At 41.6% G+C, this 24,701-nt stretch overlaps 1 protein-coding gene across 4 annotated transcripts in view; it reads left to right on the plus strand.

The window, feature by feature from the left end:
* The window catches only part of arhgef2a (Rho guanine nucleotide exchange factor (GEF) 2a), a 37,893-nt gene extending 28,243 nt beyond the window's left edge, over positions 1–9,650 (plus strand). For all 4 annotated transcript variants that reach the window (XM_004560999.5, XM_004560997.4, XM_004560998.4 and 1 more), the window contains exons 18-23: positions 1,138–1,187; positions 1,952–1,987; positions 2,073–2,123; positions 4,945–5,265; positions 5,780–5,948; positions 7,493–9,650. In XM_004560999.5, the coding sequence (XP_004561056.1) occupies positions 1,138–1,187; positions 1,952–1,987; positions 2,073–2,123; positions 4,945–5,265; positions 5,780–5,948; positions 7,493–7,521 (656 nt within the window). In that variant the 3' untranslated portion in view covers positions 7,522–9,650. The remainder of the gene's footprint in view (positions 1–1,137; positions 1,188–1,951; positions 1,988–2,072; positions 2,124–4,944; positions 5,266–5,779; positions 5,949–7,492) is intronic.
* The last annotated feature ends 15,051 nt before the right edge of the window (positions 9,651–24,701 follow it).

A 24,701-nucleotide genomic window follows, 5' to 3' on the forward strand; every position in this document is an offset into this window, starting at 1 on the left:
GGAGGTGGAGCCACAGGACAGCTCAACTTGAACATACAAAGATTTCTTCATTTAACATAAAACATGAACATTGTTTTTACAAAACAATAATAAATCTTTCACAGAGCTTCACAAATACGTGTATACAATATAAAGAAAGGGTCCATCATATTAAACTGGTAATGCAGGAAAATGTCTCTGGAATGTTTGAGACTTTGGAACTTCTTTAGATCGTTCCCGAGGTTCAGCTTTCGTCTGGTTTGTGGTCTGTTAGCTTTAGTGCAGCTGAATTAGACTAAATAGCGGTTTCACACAGGTGAACAGCTTAAATGAAAGAAGTAAGGACTCCACCTCCTCCTCATTCAGTGAGAACTCAGAGCAGCTCCGTGGGGCGAGGAGGAGATCAGGTTACGAGGTGGTTCTCCACCATGAAGGAGAATCCCAAATCAATGAGCGTTATCATGGAGCCTTGATTTCCCTAGCATGTTACTGCACTCAGTCAGTAAATACTGCTATTTAATGGCCACATAAATCTGAATTCTCAAAAAGGTGCATGAATTCATGGAAAGTAGGGGAGGGGCTGGTTGCAGTAAGGGATGTGATTGGGTGATTTGGTGTCAGTAATGAAAATGAACTGCTGTCAGTGCGATGTGCAGCGGGTCTTCATGCTGCTTACTGGACAGTATAATTACAACGACAAAGGAAAGAAAATATGTGGACACATCAGCCCACATGTGCACTGGGCCACCATCCAAATACTCGGTATGCCAGATTACCAGTCCAGGCCTGCTGGTAACTGCCTGAATTAACCATGAATTATAATCTGAAGTATTAAGAAAACCTTTAAAACACTCAGTCACTGATTTACACTAAATATACCATAGGCGCCTTATGAGTGAGCTTTTTAGTCTAGAATAAACAATTATATCCACATTTATAAATTACATACTAATGAAGAGTAATACTTTATAAATGATGAATTAAGCATACTTACCTTACTAATGCTTAATAGTGTGACATCATTATAAAGTGATACCAGAAAACTATGTTACAACAACAACTTAGAATTACATAAAAAAGCTTCTGTTTTTTTAAATAAAGGTTAAATTGCACATATCGCTCCAAGACAAGTACTGAGTGTGTTTTGTCTCTTCTCAGGTGACCAAGAGCTGTTGGTCAATGGAGCCCAGCATTTTATTGCAGCAAAGGTGAGGACAAAGAGTTGATGATGGGAAAGGGTTTGGAGGTGCAGTTATGGAACTGAACATGGTCTCAGATTTGGTTTGTGTTGCATATAGTAAAGTTAACGGGACCGATGAGTCATTTTGTCCAGAGACTTTTATTTTATCAGCAAAACTAGAGTTTAATTTTCATCTTTGACATCAATAATGTCAGTAAGAATTTAGCTTTCAATGTCAAATTCAAACTTTACTTGTGTTTAGTAATTTCATTAACTGCAAGTATATCTCTAATAATCATATTTTAATATCAGCACAGCAGGTCATGTATTGTATGACCTTCATTCTTTTATTTTCGAGCCACTATAGATATTTCGGTATAGTTTTTGATGAATACAAAAAGCTCTCCTGTATAATAAAGACAGGACAGAGTGACTCCAGTTCACACTGAAGTCACTGGACTCTTATTTTAGGGGCGTCTGTGTGTCTGTCCTGATTTGTGGTGGTGGGGGACGTGAGTGGATGTTGCCTTGCAGTGTTGAATGGTGCCTGGGATACTTGTGTTGGTAGGTGCTCCTGGGTTGGGTGTGGGGTCTGGGGCATTGGTGCCTCGGGTCCCCTGGTTCCTTGTTAGTTCTGTCCCTGTGTGGGCGTGTCATGAGTGTAACCATCCAGGTCGAGCTGGATCTGTGCGGAAAATCTGAAATGTTTCTCTGAGTTGGTGAACTGTAATAACTTTGCTTCAACTGTTTTCACTCTCTGCTGTCTGTGGAAAACGTTTTTGCCTAATAAAGGAATGCACGAAGCGACAAGACAAGTCACCGCTAATGGTAAGTAACTTTTAAAGTATGTCTGTTTATTTAAAGTGCATTTAAAACAGAAGTCAGTAATAAGTATGCTGCTCGTGTCTGACAGGAGATCTGCCAAAGGCTGGTGAATCTCAGCGTTTATCTTCATGCACTCCAGGTAAGTCGGACTTAACCTGCCACAGCACTCCATACACCACACCACATGTTACAGACACTGTGTACGAGGTCACCTTCACCTTAGTTTTGTTAAGTTGATAAACTTTAAAGCTTGTCTGAATGCCAATGTTCTGACTACATGTACTTTTTGACTACGATAAAACTAACATGATTAATAACTACATTTTATAAAAGCATGTCTCTGAGGGGAATTAGTTGACATAACTTAACTCAGTATTTCCTGTTCACTTTTGTAATCCTCTTTAACTAAAATTCCTGAAAATTATGTTACAAACCTTTTAAAATGAAGGCAGGCAACTGCCACAACTGCACTGAGTGCTGCTAAATTTAGCAGCTTCAAGAAATATTGAAAATAATTCAAACAAACAAATGAAACAAACTAAAAACAAGGAGCCAGAGTCCAAAGCAAAGCCATGAAATGTTCAAGAACACAGTAAACAGTTCTGAAAGGTTCAGGGGGCCCAGAGGTCGACAGCACAACAGCCCTAAACAGTTCAGTTCACGAGGCCGACTGTGCGAAAGGCAATGGCGGCAGCGGCGCAGGTGAAGGAGGTCTGGAGGCCGGCTGTGCGGCAGGACCAGACAGGCGACGGCAGGACCAGACAACGGCATGGAAGCCGCAGATGGTGGCGCGGCAAGCGATGAAGGCTGGATGGGCCCCTCGGACCCTCCAGCGGGAACAAGACTTACATTCTCTGAATCAACCGATTCAGACAGAATAAATCCTCTGAGTGAAAAACAGTCTTGCTCACAGTGAAAGAAATTGCAGAAGGTTGGGTTGGAATGCTCGAGTGGAGAGGGCAATAAACATTCACTTTCTCCCATGAATGGGGTGTGCTCAGTCGTTCTGGAGTGGCGGCGTTGTGAACGCTGTTTACTCCGGGAAAGGGGGTGGGTCGGGCCACGAACCCTCCAGCTGACCGGGCTGCAAATCCTCTGGCTCGTCATACAGGAGCGGTTCTCCAGAACCTCCAGCAGAAACAGTCTGCGGGGTCCATGTTCTGGTCGCGATCTTCTGTCATGTGAAGGCTGTGTGCAGGCAGTAGTGATGGCAAGGTGGACCCAAAAGCGCAGACTCAAAATAAAGATTTATTTCTACATGACACAACTGGCTACACTGGCTACACTGGAAACACTGGAAACACTGGAAACTAAACTGGCAGGCAGAAGGCCGGACCACACAGCATGGAGGGATGATAGATCACGACACTGACCCAGAAACACAGGGCTTGAATACACAGAGGGAGCAGTCAGGGAATGAGAGACAGGAGGGAAACACAGCTGGGACAAATCAGGGCTGACGAGACAGGGGAAGCAAAACCAGATACATTAACGTCAGACATGGACCTTCAAAGTAAAACAGGAAACATAACACAGAGACATGGACTTCTCAAGGGGACGCAACAGACAGGGGAGACAGAGCAAGAAACACAGACAGAAACCAGAACATTAAGAAAGAAACCAAAAGACTAGAAACAATAAACAATAAGAATCAAAGTACAATAGTAAAAAAAACCTTCAAAACTCTGCGTCAACGACCCAGGTCTCCTAACACAGTACCTGCTTGGTAACATTCACATCAGGGTGTGTGGAGATTAGTTTGCACTTGTGTTTAGAAGTGCTTGTATGAGTGGGTGTGTTGTCTACAGCGCTTTGAGCACTCCGGGAGAGCGCTCTATAAGAATCAGTCCATTTACTGAAAACATTACTCTCAGGAGTGTCTCATCCAGTTATTGCTATAAAAAAGTGAAAAGAACAAAGGACAGTGTGACAGGATCCAGCCTCAGAAGTTTCTTCCTTGGGCAGTTTACCAGCTTGCAGACTGTCTTCAGAACGAATGCAGTGTCGTTCAGTCCCAGCAGACAGTTGTAGCAGTGCAGGTGTTGTCACGGTCAGTGGGAGCTGACGGTGTGTAGAGTGACCCAATCTCAGACAGAGAAGAAAACGGGACTAAGGTTTAAACAAACAGCGAGATGTTTATTATGGCTGGTAAGCATGAATACAAAAACATAGCCACAACTAACTGAAACCTAAACTGGGAAAACTAAATAACTATGGAAACTGTGGCGAGAGACATGGAACTGAACAGGTTCATGGGACCATGGAACTGTGAAATAAACCCAACATGAACCTGAGCAGTTAGATCTCTGTGACATGACGTGAAACCAAACAGACAACCTGACACAGACTGAACGCACACAGGAGGTGATCACGGGAACACACGAGGAAACAGCTGAACATAAGGACACCACAGGGGAAGTAAAACAAAACACACTGAACATGGAGACTCCTGACTCTACAAAATAAAACAGGAAACACTGAGAGACGTAGCCATGACAACACGAGCCTGACATCATAAGACATGCAGACATGAGACGCATGAGCTCACACTTAATAATCACACTTCACACTGCAATCTTGTGCTGCTCAAACTTGTACTGCTGCTCACTCCTGCCACTTTTTTATGTGCAATTAATCACTTTTCTATTTCTCTCTCTTATGTCTTTCTGTACATTTAGTGCTTAATATTTCTTTATTTATACATGTTTTGATTTTTTTCACAGTAAAAGCTAAACTAAAGCTGATCCGCAGCAGTCTTTTGGTGCTTATTTGGTCGACTGGTTTGAAATATTTGTAAATAAAAGTCAAATCTACCAGAAACAAAGAAGCGAATCCATCTTTACAAAATAACACAACTGTGGAATCTTTCTAAAACATCACAACACAACAGACACACTTCATATTTGACTCTGTCACAAACCAAAAATATCTGACACTGGATTCTCCTTGTAATATGACAGGGTGCTGTTATTAAGCAAGACTCAATCTTGGAGCTGTTACTGCAGCAGCAGGGCACCATGTCTCCAAGTGAAGTATGGCGCCCTCTGTTGCGAGATGGAGGCCATCGGGAAGCCACTGTATTGTCAACCATAGGAGAACTGGCGCTTCTGCAGAGACAACACAGCCTGCTGCAGGAAGAGCTGCTGAGACTGAGGGATGCAGAAAATCGGTTCAAAGACAGCGAGAGGGCCCGGGCTGAGCTAGAGAGGCAGGTCCGACAAATGAAAGCCACCAGTGGGGTTGCACCTGCTTCACAGCGGTATGGAGAACAGGCCTCTCAGGTAAGTTCAATTACTTATACTGATATAGTATAATAGGGGCAACAAGGGGCGCCAAGACACAGATTTTAAACAAATTTTAACTCCATGGAGGTCAGATCCTTCTGTCATGAACAGAATCATGAACCCACACACAGAGGACACAGGGAAAAGGTCACACAGGTTTATTTACAGAAAGTTGGAACAACGCTACCAGGAGATGCAGGCCATCCATGGGAGTACAGACCATCACATATGCTCGATCAGAACAGACAACGAGGATAGCTGTGAAAAACAAACTGACTGTAACATGAACAGAACAGACACACTACCTCTGGCTGCTGATCTGGTGATGACTGAGCTAGGTTGATAACCGAACGCGGAGCAGATAGTTTGATCTTTGGAAGTTAAGCATTTGACAAAGAAGCAGAAAAGCCCGAAGAAACAACCTCTGAGAGGAGTAAAATAAACCTGGTGGTTGTTATAAATCAGCTGTGTTTTCTGTACCCATTACTCATGTTTCTTTGCTCTTTCCTAGATGTCTAAGCCTTTGTCAATGCAGTCAGAAACAGAGATGTCTGGAGTTTATAACATGCAAGCCAACCAAGATTCTGTTCACCAGTCAAGCCTGCAGCAAGTCATTGACCTAGAGGTATATGTGACGTCAGATGATGATGACGATGGGACTGCATCTGAAAGCTCCAAAGGTTAGGTAACAGACAGACACGACGTGACCGACTGCTGTCTATGTATCTATATCTTTCTTGTCCATTTACCATTTCTTTTGTTTTTGGCACAGCGGTTTCTCAAGTGACAGCCCAAATCATATTGAGTGTTAATTGAAAAATAACAAGTTGTTTTTTCTGAAAATAATTTAGTTATTGTGTAAAAAATAGTAATAACTTTTCCTTACTAAAGAAAACTAGAATGTTTGATTCTGTTCATCAGGATGTTTTCAGTGGGAGAAACGTTTCATCATCATCAGGTGACGTCTTCAGTCTCAGCTGACTGCAGGTTTCCAACCTTTAAACAGGACATTTGCACAATGACTGAAACCAGCCCACTGAAGGAACAATGAGCTGGGAGGTCAGTTCCTTGATCATTAATATCCAAATTGTCATGATCATTGATCAACAACCATGAGTCCCATTCACAGAGAGTTGGGGAATGGCTGCAATCACAGCATTGTAAGATGGTGACAGATGCACCCTTAGGCCCCTCCTCCATTCAGAGATGGTCTTTCCCTTTTCATGTAAATGGCCTCCTTGACTCCGCCCTCAAACCAGCGTTCCTCCTTGTCCAGGATGTTACATCCTCATCATTGAAAGAGTCCACTGGCCTGTAGGTGTAAATAGACTGCAGAGTCCTGGCCTGACGAGGTGGCTCTTCTGTGATTGCAGCCATTCCCCAGCTCTCTGTGAATGGGACTCATGGCCACTGATCGGTGGTTGTTGATCACTGGTCATGACAATTTGCATACTTATGGTCAAGTTACTGACCTGCAGTCAGCTGAGACTGAAGAAGTCACCTGGATGAGTGACGAAACGTTTCTCCCACTGAAAACGTCCTGATGAACAGAGTCAAGCTTTTGGGATTTACCTGTATAACTGAGCATCAGGACAGAAATGTTACAAAACACTTTCTGACAAAATAACTTTATCGTCATTTGTAGATGTAACTAAATGTAACTAAATGTAACTAAAAAAATGTACCAAACTGCTGATGTGGTTTGGTACTCCTAATGTTCCCGTTTGATTTCTTCCATTTTAGTCTAAGCCCTTCTCCTCAGCAACCAAATGCAAATACCACACTTAAGACCTTTTACTGTACTTGGTTGTCTGATTAGGATATAAAGACATAGCTACACCGTTTCCCAAACCATTTACTTTTTGATTTCCCAGAAAAAAGATGGGTTACATGTTTACACTTAGCTTTTTATACAACAACCCGCAGCCAACTTGCCAGTCCAGAGGTACTCCCCACAATTTCCACGCAACGTTGCAAAGCTGTATAAATCCGAACAGCTCCACAACATTCAGAGCTTTAAAGAACTTGGGTGACTCCAGAAGTCCAGCCACCAACGAGTTTATTGACTGCCTTTGTATCCTCATCCCTCATTCCTCAAACAAAACACATGAGCTTTAATTTGATTTGTTCCTCCCCCCGTTATGTTTGGATACTTGACACTAAAATACTGCACTGTTAAACTGATGTTAGAGGTCTGAATTTATATTTGTTCTCTTTTTTTCAGATCTTCACGATATTCCAGAGGAGATCTGATCCTGGCATGTTTTCATTCTGCTAATGACTGTATGAATATATTTGCTCATCTGAAGTCTTGATATTTTTGATCTGCTTTGTTTTTGAGTAGTTTGTGTTGACGTGGCAGTGAGTTTTACATTTAATCACACGTTGCATGATAAACTTACAAGTATTACAACTACTAATGTCTTAATGAAATTTATCAACACTTTACCCAAAGCTCTTGGACTTGGAAAAAACACAAAATATAAAATAAAATTAAAAAAACAACTATAACTTAAACATTTTACAAAATCAATACTAACCATCAAACGGTCTGACAGCGACTGGATCATTTCACCTGCTTTTTCCATCAGTAAGCTGTTGATATATTAAAGTTTTGAAGTTCATGCATTAGGTGCTGGCAAATGATGGGCTTCGATTGTAGATACACTGCACTGTGTGTTCGAATGTTGTGTTGAAATTCTTGACGTGATACTTCGGCCTACAGTTTGATCCCTACTGTGACCAACAGCAAGAGGAGGATGCAGCACATACATGTTCTGGTTTTTCATGTTCTGTGTGTCAGTCTATCTTCTGTTGCTCTGTATTATCTGCAGTATTGTTCTTTCATTAATTACTAACCCATGTGCCTAATTGTTGTAGTACTTTGATGACGACACAGTTGTATGCAAAAAGTACTTGTCTCACATATTAACTACTAAGTAACTAGATCAGTGTTGAACTTTTTCTAGCAGGTATCACAACTCTAAATCAGCGCTCCCCAACCCCCGGGCCACGGACCGGTCCGTGAGTCGTTCGGTACCGGGCTGCGAGGGTTGAGGCTCGGGAGCGAAATTTATGGTTTTCAGCGTTTTTATCGTTATTTTTTTAAATCGTTTTTATCGTTAACTCGGTTTCCCTGGATCTTTTCCTGTGTTATGAATAAATCTTCTTTTTTTGGTACCGATACTGGTTTTATTTTGTTGTACTTATCTGCAACACCTTAAAGGCCGTGAAAATATTGTCGGACATAAACCGGCCCGTGGCACAAAAAAGGTTGGAGACCGCTGACCTAAATGTTTTCTGAGTGTTTTCATTTTGGATTTAGGAATTTTCAGCCACTGTTCACGTTCTGAGATGTTTTCGATGATCTTTGCATGCAGAGCATGTTTACAATCTCTCCAAAGATGATGTTCAGGTCATGAGATTATGAGGACAACTTTACGTCCCTCAGCTTCTGTTTCTTGAAGACATTTATGATAATTAAGGGCTTTGGGTAGTTCCCCCTATGTTGAAGTCAGGCTTTCATAAATGTTACTGCAGTGACTGATTACATGACATTTGCACTTTGTTTTTGTGGAATCTATTCTTCCCCTCACGGGGGTGCAGACTATATCCTGGTAGGTAAAAGTGTTCAGTTCTCACATCTTCTGTGTCCAGCTTATTCAAATCATGCTTTGCAGACTTAAGACAGGATCAGTGCCATCATCAACACCACCATCTGACTAACTGTGGTAGCCAAGACAGTGGAAGCCTTTTCATGATCACACTATATGATATGGAGTTAAAGGAACAGCTTTTTTCTCAGCATGTGTGCATCTGAACAGATTTTTTCTTCTTTTCTTTTCACCTACAGATGTCAGTAACAGTTTTTGACCACCTTTACAAGTCCTTATTTGGTCCAGATGCATAATTAAAGTTTAGACATTGTAGAAACAATAGTGACTTTTTAAATGGTAATTTATGTGACTGCTGCATGAGATATACTACTGTCATGTCTTTGCCAGAAAAATCAACCGTATTTGATCTGACTTGCATAAAACTGCAAATATGCAGTGAATCTGGATGTAAACTGATTTGAATTAGTTATAACTAATTCACTGGGTCAGCTGAGATATAATTTAGCACATCTATCGATTAAAAAGACAGGATTTGCAACATTTTGACTGTAAACAATGGTCAAAAGCAACTGAGAACAATGATACTGTATGTATGAGAATGTATGAGATAGTAGCATCAAAGTGTGGATTCATTGCAGTGTTTGCCTGTTACAATATAGGGTTGAATGCAATGTAAGCCAAAAACAAGGACTGTAATTACTTTTGCACACCCTTTTCCAATTGTGCTATTTGTATTACTACATAAAATATATAACCTGAAATATATTCTGGTGTCAATTATTTTCTTTATTATATGATTTCTCTTTTCTGAGATTGGTTTCCATGAACTGCAGAAATAGCAGCCACAAAGTAGCGCAGGTGTCCAGATCTGTAGCCACAACCAGGAAACCATTTGTTAATACAACCCCAGGAAAGTAAAAATAATGTCAGCTCGGCATGTTCAATGTTCTCAGTGCATAAGGATTCCCTCTCAAGATGTTTGTATGTGTGACCTCTGTGCATACATCTGGTGTGGGAAAGCCACAGGGCCAAGCAGGTTAGACAGACCCAGTTAAACAATCAGAGCAACACCTCATATACATACTGTATGCTCATATTTACACTGAAAGGTAAGCGGGGACAAGTTCCCCTATAATTTGCTATAGGTTCCACCATGTGCTCCTCCTACTTTCAGGGCCCTGGCCATCAGAGGATACACCTTTGTTTTTTTGTTTCAGATCAATTTTCCCAAATGAGCAACTCTGGTAAGCTCTCTGTAGAGGAGTTGCCTCCAATCAAATTTGATCAGACTCCCAATCTGACCACTGATTACATAGCTACATGTCATCCTTCAACCGCTAGCTGTCTATGTGGTGCCCAAAAACCAATGTGGGCATTAAAGATAACTGATCTGGTCTTATTAGGAGAGTTTTTGTCATTCCACTTTAGATGGTGCAGCTGTTATTTATAGAAATAAGGATTAATTTATTAAATCAACACTAAGTAAAGACCAGGAATTAAAAGTTGTAGTCTTACTTGGCTCTCTGCAGCTCCCTCCTCCCCCCATAGCCCCAAAACACCACATAGAGCTTTTGTCTGCTCTTAGACCACCTGAGATAAAGCAGCACCAAAGAGCAAAACTATTAAATATGAATTATTAAACATCAGGAGACTCTCTTTATGATCATCTGTTTTGAAAAGACTTTAGAATTGATCAACATAATTTATTCTGTCTCAAAACATGTGGTTAAGTTAGAGAGGCGAGGTTAAGATGGTTTGGACATAAGGAGGAAGGACTGTGGGTACATTGGGCAAAAGACCCTGAATGTGGTAGGAGGTTAAAAAAAACACAAAGAGGATTTGTGGATGTAGTGAAGAACAATCTGTAAAAGATTTGTGTGACAGAGGAGGATACTGGAGATGGGGTGAGATGGAAGGCGATGATCTGCTGTGGTGACCCCTGATGGAGGAGGAGTGTTATTAGAATAAAACAAATGTGGCTGCAGCAGGACCCTTAAGACGTCCAGCTGTCATTTTCATGCTCTCAAGACCATGACCTGGGTGACTGTTCCAGCTTATGTAACTCAGCTTCATACAAAATCCCAGCATTTCAATCAGATTCAGGTCAGGATTTTGACCTCCCTCTCCCCAGCCACCTCCTCCAGCTTATCCGGGGGAGCACCAAGGCGTTCCCAGGCCAGCCGAAAGATATAATCTCTCCAGCGTGTCTTGGGTCTGCCCCGGGGCCTCCTCCCGGTGGGACATGCCCGGAACACCTCACCCAAGAGGCGCCCAGGAGGCATCCTTGCCAGATGCCTGAACCACCTCAACTGGCTCCTTTCGATGTGGAGGAGCAGCTGCTCTACTCTGAGCCCCTCCCGGGTGGCTGAACTTCCAAGAGTCCAGGAGTTCTACGTGGCCTGGTTCTGAGGGTCTTATTTTCTGTTACTGGCTTCCTCTTTTGTATCGTAGAAAGCTCCATCTCTTCAGCCATCAACGGTCACAATGGGACATGTCTCCTTTCCTGATGTTGAGAGCTTTGCTTTTACACTCAGCTCTCTCTTCGCCACAACAGACCGGTACAGCGTCCGCATCACTGTACCAGTCCGTCTATTGATCTCCCGCTCCCTTCTCCCGTCACTTGCGAACAAGATCCCGAGATACTTAAACTCTTCTACTTGGGGCAGGAACTCGTCCCTGACTCGGAGTGGGCACTCCACCCTTTTCAGGCTGAGGACCATGGCCTCGGATTTGGAGGTGCCGATTCTCATTCCCACCATTTCACATTCAGCCGTGAACGTTCCAGTGCAAGCTGAAGTCCGAGTCCTGCAGCCAACAGATGTTCTCCAAGGCTGACTGAAATATCGCTTCAGGGTCTTTGGCCATTTTTGTGGTTGTCAGAATGTCAGATGTTTCTGGAAGCCTTGGTTTGTTTGCCTGTTTTTTCATTAGGCTTATGTTTTTGGCTAGCTTGATATTGATTTCTCTTTCTAGTTTTATGTTCCTCCCCTCACCCCGTAGACTTCTTTGGGATGTAACACACTGCATGGTTTTGGATCATTGTCCTGCTGCAGAACCCAACTTCAGCTTGACGTCATGAACGGATGGCCAGACAGTCTCGTTCATGCTTCCATTTACCACAGTGAGTCTTCCAGGTCCTCAGTCAGTACAACAACCCCGGGCCACCACCATATTTTGGTATGATGTTCCTATTCTGAAATGTTGTGTTACTTTTACTGCAGATGAATGGGACACACACCTTCCAAAAGGTTCAGCTTCTGTCTCATCAGTCCATAGAGTATTTTCCCAAAAGTCGTGGGGATCATCAAGATGTTTTCTGGCAACACTGAGACGAGCCTTAATGTTCCTTTTGTTGAACGCTGTCCATAACTGAGAGAAGTGAGGCAAGCAGTTCTTCGGATATTGTGCTGTTTTTTTGTGACCTCTGGATGAGTCGCAGGATTGTGACATGATATGATTCTGAGAGCCTTTTGGTCTACTCTGCTTTGTCTGGCAGGTCCTATTTAAGTCACCAGGCCTGTGTGAGGCTAGAGAAACTGAACTCAAGTTTCCAAAGATGTCATTCACCACTGTTAATTTATGTTATAAAATCACTGTTTCACACAGGACCATATGGGTTTGAATATTTTAGCCTTGATATTAAACACCTTCATTTATAAACTGCATTTTGTGTTTACTTGTGCTATTTTTGTCTAATATTTAAATTTATTTGATGAAACATTAAAAACAGGAAATCAGGAAGATGACAAACTCTTTTCCACACCACTGTATGTTGTTTAAATGGGCTTCCTGTTGAGACTTTTATTGATTTATTATCATTTCTTTTATTTTATTGTGTCTTATTGTATCTCTATCATGTTTCTGGGTCAGTGTGCCCAGCAGTTTCAGTTTTTTAGACTTTCAAGCCTGTTGATTGTCGGTGTGTGTAATGTTTGCAGTTGCTTCATGTATTTTTAGTGGCTTTGGTCTTATTCTTAGTTCCAAGTTGCTTTAGTCTTGACCTGCTGCTCGTATGTCCTGATGCCCAGCCCATCCGCAGACTGTTTCTCTGTTGGTGTCTCCTGATGTCTCGTCTTCTGTGCAGGGGCAGCAAATTTTGGGGGGTGGCCAGTGCCCCCTGGACCTGCTTGGTGGTGCCCCTGCTTCTGTGAGTAAAGAGGAATTGATGGCAGAGACTGGCTTCTGTGGACTGTGGTCTGGTTACTTGATTGTTTCTCCATTTCTTGAACGTTCATATAATCTTAGTGAAATGAACATTTCTGTTTCTGATCAGATTGATGAAGGGAATGAGTTTTCTGTGGGAGAAAGTATAAATGCATGTTGTGATATTTTGATATCATGGTAGCATTTACAGGATATTGTTTTATAGTGATATTATACAGGAAAACTGTTACTCAATAAGGCCCATTTACTAGTTGTTTTTCTCTTTCTCTGTGACCCAAGAATTAATGTGTAAGAATCACAGGATGGTACCAAGGTCGAAAATACCACAGAGATCACTTCCTTACTCCCATCCTCCCTTCTTTATCTCTTAGAAAAAGGCTCGTTAAAGGCCAGGTGGTTTGTTTCAGAATTCACTAATGAAAGAACTCTGTACTCTATGTCTAGGAGTGTATTTCGCTGGGATGATCATAAATTGTAGCTGAACTATACAAAGGATACTTCTTTGCTCAGAGGGCAGGAAGACGCTTCCTTATTTGGTCTGTACCGGTTTGAACTGAGAATCTGCTGACACATGAACCTTTTTCCTCTATATAAACTGTTGTACTTGTGAATAAAGTTGAGTCAGTTTGGAATGACAACCTAGGACAGTCTCCGCGTCTTCTTGTTCTTCCAAACTGCTCCCGGTACTCCGGCCGGTACCGTGATTAACCGTTGATCATGCATGAGAATATTTTAATTTTGTTATATGTTAAAGGATGAACTCTGCTTATTGGTGCCCACGCCTTAGGAGGAAACTCGATCTACGGATGACGGAGATTTCCCTCAATTTGGTGTCAGAAGTGGGATCAGGCTGACGAAGGTAAATATGCGTCCGTATTATACCTCTCTCAGTGATCGATCCATAAAGAAACGGGATATGCTGACGAAGTTTCACTTAGTGATCCAGAGAGATACACTGACGACTTCCTTAGTCCCCGAATAAAGTAAATTAAAAGCAGAAAGACACAGGAAGTTGCCTGTTGTCTTGAAACGTACGTTAAAAAGTGAGAAGTTGCTCACTCAGAGAAAGCTAGCAAATAATTAAATCAACCTCAGATGTGCCATCCTTCAAGTGTGTAAACTCTACGTAGAAGAAAAAATGAGTGTGAATGTGTCTGACGTCACGGTGTTTTTGTGCGCTGTGTAAAAATAATTGTTTTTGATTGTGAGAGCTGTGATACTGCAGATCACCAGCTATTTAAAAAAAAAAATACAAACAAAAAGAGAGAAAGAGAGATGTGTGTTGATTAAGCAGTGATGATAATGATGAACATGTCTTTAGTTTGTCACTTTCAGGTGAAAAGCAGACCTGAATCAATTTTCCACATGCAGCGGTCGGACGAAAATTTAAACAATAGTTGTTAAACAATAGTTTAATAATTGGAAACGTTCAAGCCAAGTTTCTGGCTGACTTATTTACAGCACGATCTGTCTCAAAACTCTCACTCTTACCTGGAAAAAAAACCTGGTCAGCAGCGGCAGTATCGGAGCAGAGGCTGCAGAAGCAATCTAACAAAGCACCAGAGAAGAAGAAAGCAAACCCATCTTCCTATCTGATTGGATGAATTCCACGGAGGGGCGAGCAAGATGGCGGAGTGAAGAGGAGTTTTTGTTCGAGCTCTTAGAACGAGACATTTATTTGACGTCTTTCTGGCTTTCGGGACTTTTTTGGAGATCAGCGCGCTGAGCTTGCTGGATCTGAGGCCAGGTTCGGCGGCGGCAGCATGTCGAAATGTTCAGAAAGGACTGCTACATGAAAGAAATGGACCCTTAATGATGCGCTCAACGTGCCGGCTGTGGTCGGAAAGGCTCCATCATAAACACGCCCTGTGCAGAGGTCCAAGCCGAAGAAGGTCGGCCTCAGCGTGGGCGAGTTGATCGTGAAAGCCGTGGCTGCTTTCAAGGAGCGCAACGGCGTGTCCACGGCCGCTCTCAAGCAGGCTCTGGCTGCCGCAGGCTACGATGTGGACAAGAACAAGGCCCGTGTCAAGACCGCCTTCAAGAGCCTGGTGGCGAAGGGCACTCTGGTGCAGACCAAGGGCACCGGGGCCTCCGGATCCTTCAAGATGAACAAGGCTACTGAGACCAAAGCCAAGACGCCCGCTGCGGCCAAAGCCAAGAAACCGGCAGGACCTGCTAAGAAGTTGCCCAAGAAGGCAGCAGCAGCAGTACTTCAGCCACTAGCACGAAGTCAACCGCATCAGAGGACAATAGAATGAGAGTGGTGAGAACACAAATTTTGTTATTAAATGTGGGAAATCAAAATTTGGGTTAGCAAACCTGGGGAAAAGAAAACTGACTGCTTAAGTGGAAAATTGAGACAGAGTTTTAAACACTGCGAAAATAGAATATTCAAAATCACACACAAAAGCAGAACATGCATTAACCATACTAACACTCCAAACACAAGAGAGCTCATGAAGATTAGACAACATTTTAAGTGTGTGAGTCTGTTTATCATCTTGTCCAAGTCACCTCGTGTGATGCAAAGACCAGTGAAACTCATAGCACATTGCATGCTCTGCTGGATATGCAGCTCCACAGACATGCAATGAAAATTAGCTTGTTATCTTTCATCAGTGTTAAAATAGTGTCAATTTAGCAGACACTTGTTATTAAATACTGAATTTATACAATGCAAAAAAAAAAATTGACTCTCTAGGTTGCAGGACAACAATTTAACTTTTGTGGAAAAAAAAAAATCCTGGTTTGACGAATCAGTGATCAGACAATAAATTTAGTTGTTAAAATGGTAAATTGGGAGAAGCTTCCTGCTGGATTAATGCAGCATAAGCAATTTACTGTATGAGGGAAATTGTCTTTTGTGATACTATTTTGAACATGCTTTTCTGTCGTCCTGTCAACTTAGTGGGTTAATAGCTGATATGCAAATTAGTTGATCGGTTCTTAGATTAATGAAAGGTGACTGAATTCTAGTATGAGTGAATGAGATGTGTTGGAGTTTGTGTGTTAAGTGGAGACTCTAAAACACTGAGTTTCCTGTTTGATGTGCGAGTGACTTTTGTATTTAGCTACACAACTTTGAATACGTCAGAACAAACTTTTTTTTTTTTGTGAAAATTGAATAAAATAGATCTGTGGTTTAAATGAGTGAAGAGCACAGACCTGGTGATTAAACTCATAGCTAATATGACATTAGGATTATGTTGTGGGTTGTGCAGCTGATGGTTGGTTTGGAGTGAATCTAGCTGATGATTCTTCTCCTGTTGTGAAGTTGATGAGGAGTTTGTGTCATGACTTAAAGGCCTTTTTTATTTTGATACTTTTACAGTGCACTGAAAGTTTTGTTTGATAATCTCTGTTATTTTTCATTTTTATCTTTTGAACAAGCACTGATTTTGTTTTCTTTAAGCAGATCTGCACGTCGGGAATTAAAAGTGCTAAACGTCGTTGAGAAAATTGTGTCAAGTGAGTTTTCTCCACATTAAAATGGGCTCAGGAGAAAGCTACTTATTTGGGACAATATTAAATGAGAGTCCCTGTCCTAAAAAGGATTCAGCGATGTAATCCTATCTAAAGTTCTTTTTCTTTTATTGAAATGACGTCATTTTGCTGAAAGTGGAAACTAAATGCGATGACAGGTTCCACTATCAGCAAAGAAAGAATGAATGAATGTATGAATGGAAATAAAGAACAAACTGACTGACTGATAGAAGCTGACAAGACTTGACCACGACTCAAGGTTGACCTCCACCTAGACAGGACAAAAGGGTGGATGAATTTATGTGTTTTTGTTACAGGAGCAGAAAGATGACAGCAACATTCGAGGTTGCATGACAATTTAATCTTTTAAATGCCATCTTTTCTGTCTGTGAATTTACTATGTGTGTGTCATTCACTAACTTGCGCAGCGCTAACATTTACATTTCTTTTTACAGCAGATGATTAATCATGTGTTTGATCATGTGGTTTATGAGAGGATTAGTTAATGTTTTTCTACTATAGGATTTCTGGGTTTATATGTGAAAGACATTCTTTCCACAAGAAGGGTTGGCTAACTTTATGGTGTTTTTATGGCACCTCTGGAATGTCGATGGCCGACGCCTGCCCACCAGGATAATCAATGTGCATTGCTAATGTTTGTTTCTCTGAGAATGCTGTGGAGGATTTGGCAGAAACGGACAAGTGGCATGAGTAAAACAAATAAGGGGTTACGGTGTTTATGGAATAGTTGAAGATGGGCTATTGAGCTCATGGTGATAAAATGGGAGGAGTGACATTGTTTAAGGAAAGTCACAGATTAAATTGTGGAATAAATTGGGATGATTCATGATTTGGGACAAATTCTGGTAATAATAGTGATTTAATGATTTGAGAAAAACCTGAATATGACACTTATCTTGCTGATGCTGAATGTTTGTTACCCTTGTGATATACTTGTTTATAAGTGTGAAGTTTGATTTTATTTCCAGATCTTGTGTATGCAGGCTCCTGGTGGAGCCGGTTTTTAAGACAGGGATCCAGGTTTGGTGAGTTGACGCATGAGTGTCCATGCGTCAAGAGGTGGGGTCCAGAATTAACATTAAACAATGTTTACTATTATTGTTGCAGTGATTTGTGTGATTAGCCGTTTATTTACAAGTATTAAACCTATGCAAGTGGTGCATCCAGGTTCAGATGGGGCTTTGATGGCCTATAAGTGAGAGGAATGTTAGGTTTTGTACTGTTTATTGTCATTTATGCTTAGAAATATCCATATATGCTTAGAGTTTATACTTAGTTGTAGATTGGTAGAGGTTTGATCCTTGATAGTCTGCAAACTTTGTGTGTATTAGAGAGCACTCTGGAGCATGGGGGAGTTTGTGCCTTGTTTTATTGTTTTATGGTAGGACGTAAGTGCCATTTGCTTAGGCGAACTCTTGGCAGGTTTGGGGAAGTTATTTATGGGGTCACACTCTGACCCCACAAACACACACACACACACACACACACACACACACACACACACACACACACACACACACACACAAAGATCCAGAGGGGAACAGCGTCACTGAAGGCGATTGTCCGACTATGTTTACAATTTGGCAGAAACACTGAATAATAACTATCACAAAGTTTGTCTTTCTCAGCCTCTCCCCTCCACAGTGGAGACCAGGAGATGCGGTGTTGGTGAAGTCGCTAAAACCAAGGAAACTCGGGGAGGCCGCGCGTTTTCCAGCCCCCAGACTGTACTGGTAGTGACGAAGAACCAGCATCCTCACAGACGGACAACCTCAGTGGATTCACGCCAGCAGGGTTAAGACCAGCCCAATCAGACCATCTCAGGCGTCGGATCAAGCAGACGACGACACCGGCGAGCCAGCGCCCGGATCCAATAGATACACACACGCAATCACTGATTAACACACAACGCCTGAAAGAGCCAAGACTCAGAGAGCTCTTTGATCCTTCACGTGAACAACAGCAAGGTGCAGGACAAGAAAGCCGAAAGTACCACATGATGTCTAATCTGATAAAGCTAGACTCATTCTATTTTGATAATGGAGAAAATGAAATGCCCATTGTCATCATACGATGCTTATTTAATGTCTCTCGAACCTGGGACCAGGCCAGGAGACGACTGAAGAACTGCGTTTTTTCTTATATATTTATGTTATTTATCATATCTATTGCATTACTTTTAGGTTTTTTCTACCTCAATGTATTTGCAATTGGCACAAATTGACCCAGATGATGTGCCAGATGTCACCAATGATGTTCCTGATATATATATATTGAGCATTAGGTTGTGAATTACTCCGTTATCAAAGAAGGGAATGAAGTTTTCTTATTTCTCTTTTTTCTTTTTCTTTTTTCTCTTTCTTTTCTTTCTTAGAATTTTGATATCAAGCTTGCTCGGAGGACAAGTTACGTTTATGATTTGTCTTTATATTATGTTATTACATTCTGTCTTTATACTATGTTATCATTTCATGATAAAAGGAGGGAACTGTTGTGATATTTTGATATCATGGTAGCATTTACAGGATATTGTTTTATAGTGATATTATACAGGAAAACTGTTACTCAATAAGGCCCATTTACTAGTTGTTTTTCTCTTTCTCTGTGACCCAAGAATTAATGTGTAAGAATCACAGGCTGGTACCAAGGTCAAAAATACCACAGAGATCACTTCCTTACTCCCATCCTCCCTTCTTTATCTCTTAGAAAAAGGCTCGTTAAAGGCCAGGTGGTTTGTTTCAGAATTCACTAATGAAAGAACTCTGTACTCTATGTCTAGGAGTGTATTTCGCTGGGATGATCATAAATTGTAGCTGAACTATACAAAGGATACTTCTTTGCTCAGAGGGCAGGAAGACGCTTCCTTATTTGGTCTGTACCGGTTTGAACTGAGAATCTGCTGACACATGAACCTTTTTCCTCTATATAAACTGTTGTACTTGTGAATAAAGTTGAGTCAGTTTGGAATGACAACCTAGGACAGTCTCCGCGTCTTCTTGTTCTTCCAAACTGCTCCCGGTACTCCGGCCGGTACCGTGATTAACCGTTGATCATGCATGAGAATATTTTAATTTTGTTATATGTTAAAGGATGAACTCTGCTTATTGGTGCCCACGCCTTAGGAGGAAACTCGATCTACGGATGACGGAGATTTCCCTCAATTTGGTGTCAGAAGTGGGATCAGGCTGACGAAGGTAAATATGCGTCCGTATTATACCTCTCTCAGTGATCGATCCATAAAGAAACGGGATATGCTGACGAAGTTTCACTTAGTGATCCAGAGAGATACACTGACGACTTCCTTAGTCCCCGAATAAAGTAAATTAAAAGCAGAAAGACACAGGAAGTTGCCTGTTGTCTTGAAACGTACGTTAAAAAGTGAGAAGTTGCTCACTCAGAGAAAGCTAGCAAATAATTAAATCAACCTCAGATGTGCCATCCTTCAAGTGTGTAAACTCTACGTAGAAGAAAAAATGAGTGTGAATGTGTCTGACGTCACGGTGTTTTTGTGCGCTGTGTAAAAATAATTGTTTTTGATTGTGAGAGCTGTGATACTGCAGATCACCAGCTATTTAAAAAAAAAAATACAAACAAAAAGAGAGAAAGAGAGATGTGTGTTGATTAAGCAGTGATGATAATGATGAACATGTCTTTAGTTTGTCACTTTCAGGTGAAAAGCAGACCTGAATCAATTTTCCACATGCAGCGGTCGGACGAAAATTTAAACAATAGTTGTTAAACAATAGTTTAATAATTGGAAACGTTCAAGCCAAGTTTCTGGCTGACTTATTTACAGCACGATCTGTCTCAAAACTCTCACTCTTACCTGGAAAAAAAACCTGGTCAGCAGCGGCAGTATCGGAGCAGAGGCTGCAGAAGCAATCTAACAAAGCACCAGAGAAGAAGAAAGCAAACCCATCTTCCTATCTGATTGGATGAATTCCACGGAGGGGCGAGCAAGATGGCGGAGTGAAGAGGAGTTTTTGTTCGAGCTCTTAGAACGAGACATTTATTTGACGTCTTTCTGGCTTTCGGGACTTTTTTGGAGATCAGCGCGCTGAGCTTGCTGGATCTGAGGCCAGGTTCGGCGGCGGCAGCATGTCGAAATGTTCAGAAAGGACTGCTACATGAAAGAAATGGACCCTTAATGATGCGCTCAACGTGCCGGCTGTGGTCGGAAAGGCTCCATCATAAACACGCCCTGTGCAGAGGTCCAAGCCGAAGAAGGTCGGCCTCAGCGTGGGCGAGTTGATCGTGAAAGCCGTGGCTGCTTTCAAGGAGCGCAACGGCGTGTCCGCGGCCGCTCTCAAGCAGGCTCTGGCTGCCGCAGGCTACGATGTGGACAAGAACAAGGCCCGTGTCAAGACCGCCTTCAAGAGCCTGGTGGCGAAGGGCACTCTGGTGCAGACCAAGGGCACCGGGGCCTCCGGATCCTTCAAGATGAACAAGGCTACTGAGACCAAAGCCAAGACGCCCGCTGCGGCCAAAGCCAAGAAACCGGCAGGACCTGCTAAGAAGTTGCCCAAGAAGGCAGCAGCAGCAGTACTTCAGCCACTAGCACGAAGTCAACCGCATCAGAGGACAATAGAATGAGAGTGGTGAGAACACAAATTTTGTTATTAAATGTGGGAAATCAAAATTTGGGTTAGCAAACCTGGGGAAAAGAAAACTGACTGCTTAAGTGGAAAATTGAGACAGAGTTTTAAACACTGCGAAAATAGAATATTCAAAATCACACACAAAAGCAGAACATGCATTAACCATACTAACACTCCAAACACAAGAGAGCTCATGAAGATTAGACAACATTTTAAGTGTGTGAGTCTGTTTATCATCTTGTCCAAGTCACCTCGTGTGATGCAAAGACCAGTGAAACTCATAGCACATTGCATGCTCTGCTGGATATGCAGCTCCACAGACATGCAATGAAAATTAGCTTGTTATCTTTCATCAGTGTTAAAATAGTGTCAATTTAGCAGACACTTGTTATTAAATACTGAATTTATACAATGCAAAAAAAAAATTGACTCTCTAGGTTGCAGGACAACAATTTAACTTTTGTGGAAAAAAAAAAAAATCCTGGTTTGACGAATCAGTGATCAGACAATAAATTTAGTTGTTAAAATGGTAAATTGGGAGAAGCTTCCTGCTTGATTAATGCAGCACAAGTGATTTACTGTATGAGGGAAATTGTCTTTTGTGATAATATTTTGAACATGCTTTTCTGTCGTCCTGTCAACTTAGTGGGTTAATAGCTGATATGCAAATTAGTTGATCGGTTCTTAGATTAATGAAAGGTGACTGAATTCTAGTATGAGTGAATGAGATGTGTTGGAGTTTGTGTGTTAAGTGGAGACTCTAAAACACTGAGTTTCCTGTTTGATGTGCGAGTGACTTTTGTATTTAGCTACACAACTTTGAATACGTCAGAACAAACTTTTTTTTTTTTTGTGAAAATTGAATAAAATAGATCTGTGGTTTAAATGAGTGAAGAGCACAGACCTGGTGATTAAACTCATAGCTAATATGACATTAGGATTATGTTGTGGGTTGTGCAGCTGATGGTTGGTTTGGAGTGAATCTAGCTGATGATTCTTCTCCTGTTGTGAAGTTGATGAGGAGTTTGTGTCATGACTTAAAGGCCTTTTTTATTTTGATACTTTTACAGTGCACTGAAAGTTTTGTTTGATAATCTCTGTTATTTTTCATTTTTATCTTTTGAACAAGCACTGATTTTGTTTTCTTTAAGCAGATCTGCACGTCGGGAATTAAAAGTGCTAAACGTCGTCGAGAAAATTGTGTCAAGTGAGTTTTCTCCACATTAAAATGGGCTCTGGAGAAAGCTACTTATTTGGGACAATATTAAATGAGAGTCCCTCCCTAAAAAGGATTCAGCGATGTAATCCTATCTAAAGTTCTTTTTCTTTTATTGAAATGACGTCATTTTGCTGAAAGTGGAAACTAAATGCGATGACAGGTTCCACTATCAGCAAAGAAAGAATGAATGAATGTATGAATGGAAATAAAGAACAAACTGACTGACTGATAGAAGCTGACAAGACTTGACCACGACTCAAGGTTGACCTCCACCTAGACAGGACAAAAGGGTGGATGAATTTATGTGTTTTTTGTTACAGGAGCAGAAAGATGACAGCAACATTCGAGGTTGCGTGACGATTTAATCTTTTAAATGCCATTTTCTCTGTCTGTGAATTTACTATGTGTGTGTCATTCACTAACTTGCGCAGCGCTAACATTTACATTTCTTTTTACAGCAGATGATTAATCATGTGTTTGATCATGTGGTTTATGAGAGGATTAGTTAATGTTTTTCTACTATAGGATTTCTGGGTTTATATGTGAAAGACATTCTTTCCACAAGAAGGGTTGGCTAACTTTATGGTGTTTTTATGGCACCTCTGGAATGTCGATGGCCGACGCCTGCCCACCAGGATAATCAATGTGCATTGCTAATGTTTGTTTCTCTGAGAATGCTGTGGAGGATTTGGCAGAAACGGACAAGTGGCATGAGTAAAACAAATAAGGGGTTACGGTGTTTATGGAATAGTTGAAGATGGGCTATTGAGCTCATGGTGATAAAATGGGAGGAGTGACATTGTTTAAGGAAAGTCACAGATTAAATTGTGGAATAAATTGGGATGATTCATGATTTGGGACAAATTCTGGTAATAATAGTGATTTAATGATTTGAGAAAAACCTGAATATGACACTTGTCTTGCTGATGCTGAATGTTTGTTACCCTTGTGATATACTTGTTTATAAGTGTGAAGTTTGATTTTATTTCCAGATCTTGTGTATGCAGGCTCCTGGTGGAGCCGGTTTTTAAGACAGGGATCCAGGTTTGGTGAGTTGACGCATGAGTGTCCATGCGTCAAGAGGTGGGGTCCAGAATTAACATTAAACAATGTTTACTATTATTGTTGCAGTGATTTGTGTGATTAGCCGTTTATTTACAAGTATTAAACCTATGCAAGTGGTGCATCCAGGTTCAGATGGGGCTTTGATGGCCTATAAGTGAGAGGAATGTTAGGTTTTGTACTGTTTATTGTCATTTATGCTTAGAAATATCCATATATGCTTAGAGTTTATACTTAGTTGTAGATTGGTAGAGGTTTGATCCTTGATAGTCTGCAAACTTTGTGTGTATTAGAGAGCACTCTGGAGCATGGGGGAGTTTGTGCCTTGTTTTATTGTTTTATGGTAGGACGTAAGTGCCATTTGCTTAGGCGAACTCTTGGCAGGTTTGGGGAAGTTATTTATGGGGTCACACTCTGACCCCACAAACACACACACACACACACACACACACACACACACACACACACACACACACACACACACACACACACACACACACACACACACACACACACACACACACACAAAGATCCAGAGGGGAACAGCGTCACTGAAGGCGATTGTCCGACTATGTTTACAATTTGGCAGAAACACTGAATAATAACTATCACAAAGTTTGTCTTTCTCAGCCTCTCCCCTCCACAGTGGAGACCAGGAGATGCGGTGTTGGTGAAGTCGCTAAAACCAAGGAAACTCGGGGAGGCCGCGCGTTTTCCAGCCCCCAGACTGTACTGGTAGTGACGAAGAACCAGCATCCTCACAGACGGACAACCTCAGTCGATTCACGCCAGCAGGGTTAAGACCAGCCCAATCAGACCATCTCAGGCGTCGGATCAAGCAGACGACGACACCGGCGAGCCAGCGCCCGGATCCAATAGATACACACACGCAATCACTGATTAACACACAACGCCTGAAAGAGCCAAGACTCAGAGAGCTCTTTGATCCTTCACGTGAACAACAGCAAGGTGCAGGACAAGAAAGCCGAAAGTACCACATGATGTCTAATCTGATAAAGCTAGACTCATTCTATTTTGATAATGGAGAAAATGAAATGCCCATTGTCATCATACGATGCTTATTTAATGTCTCTCGAACCTGGGACCAGGCCAGGAGACGACTGAAGAACTGCGTTTTTTCTTATATATTTAGGTTATTTATCATATCTATTGCATTACTTTTAGGTTTTTTCTACCTCAATGTATTTGCAATTGGCACAAATTGACCCAGATGATGTGCCAGATGTCACCAATGATGTTCCTGATATA

The sequence above is a fragment of the Maylandia zebra genome, linkage group LG22, assembly GCF_041146795.1.
Source record: "Maylandia zebra isolate NMK-2024a linkage group LG22, Mzebra_GT3a, whole genome shotgun sequence".
Taxonomy (NCBI): Eukaryota; Metazoa; Chordata; class Actinopteri; order Cichliformes; family Cichlidae; genus Maylandia; species Maylandia zebra.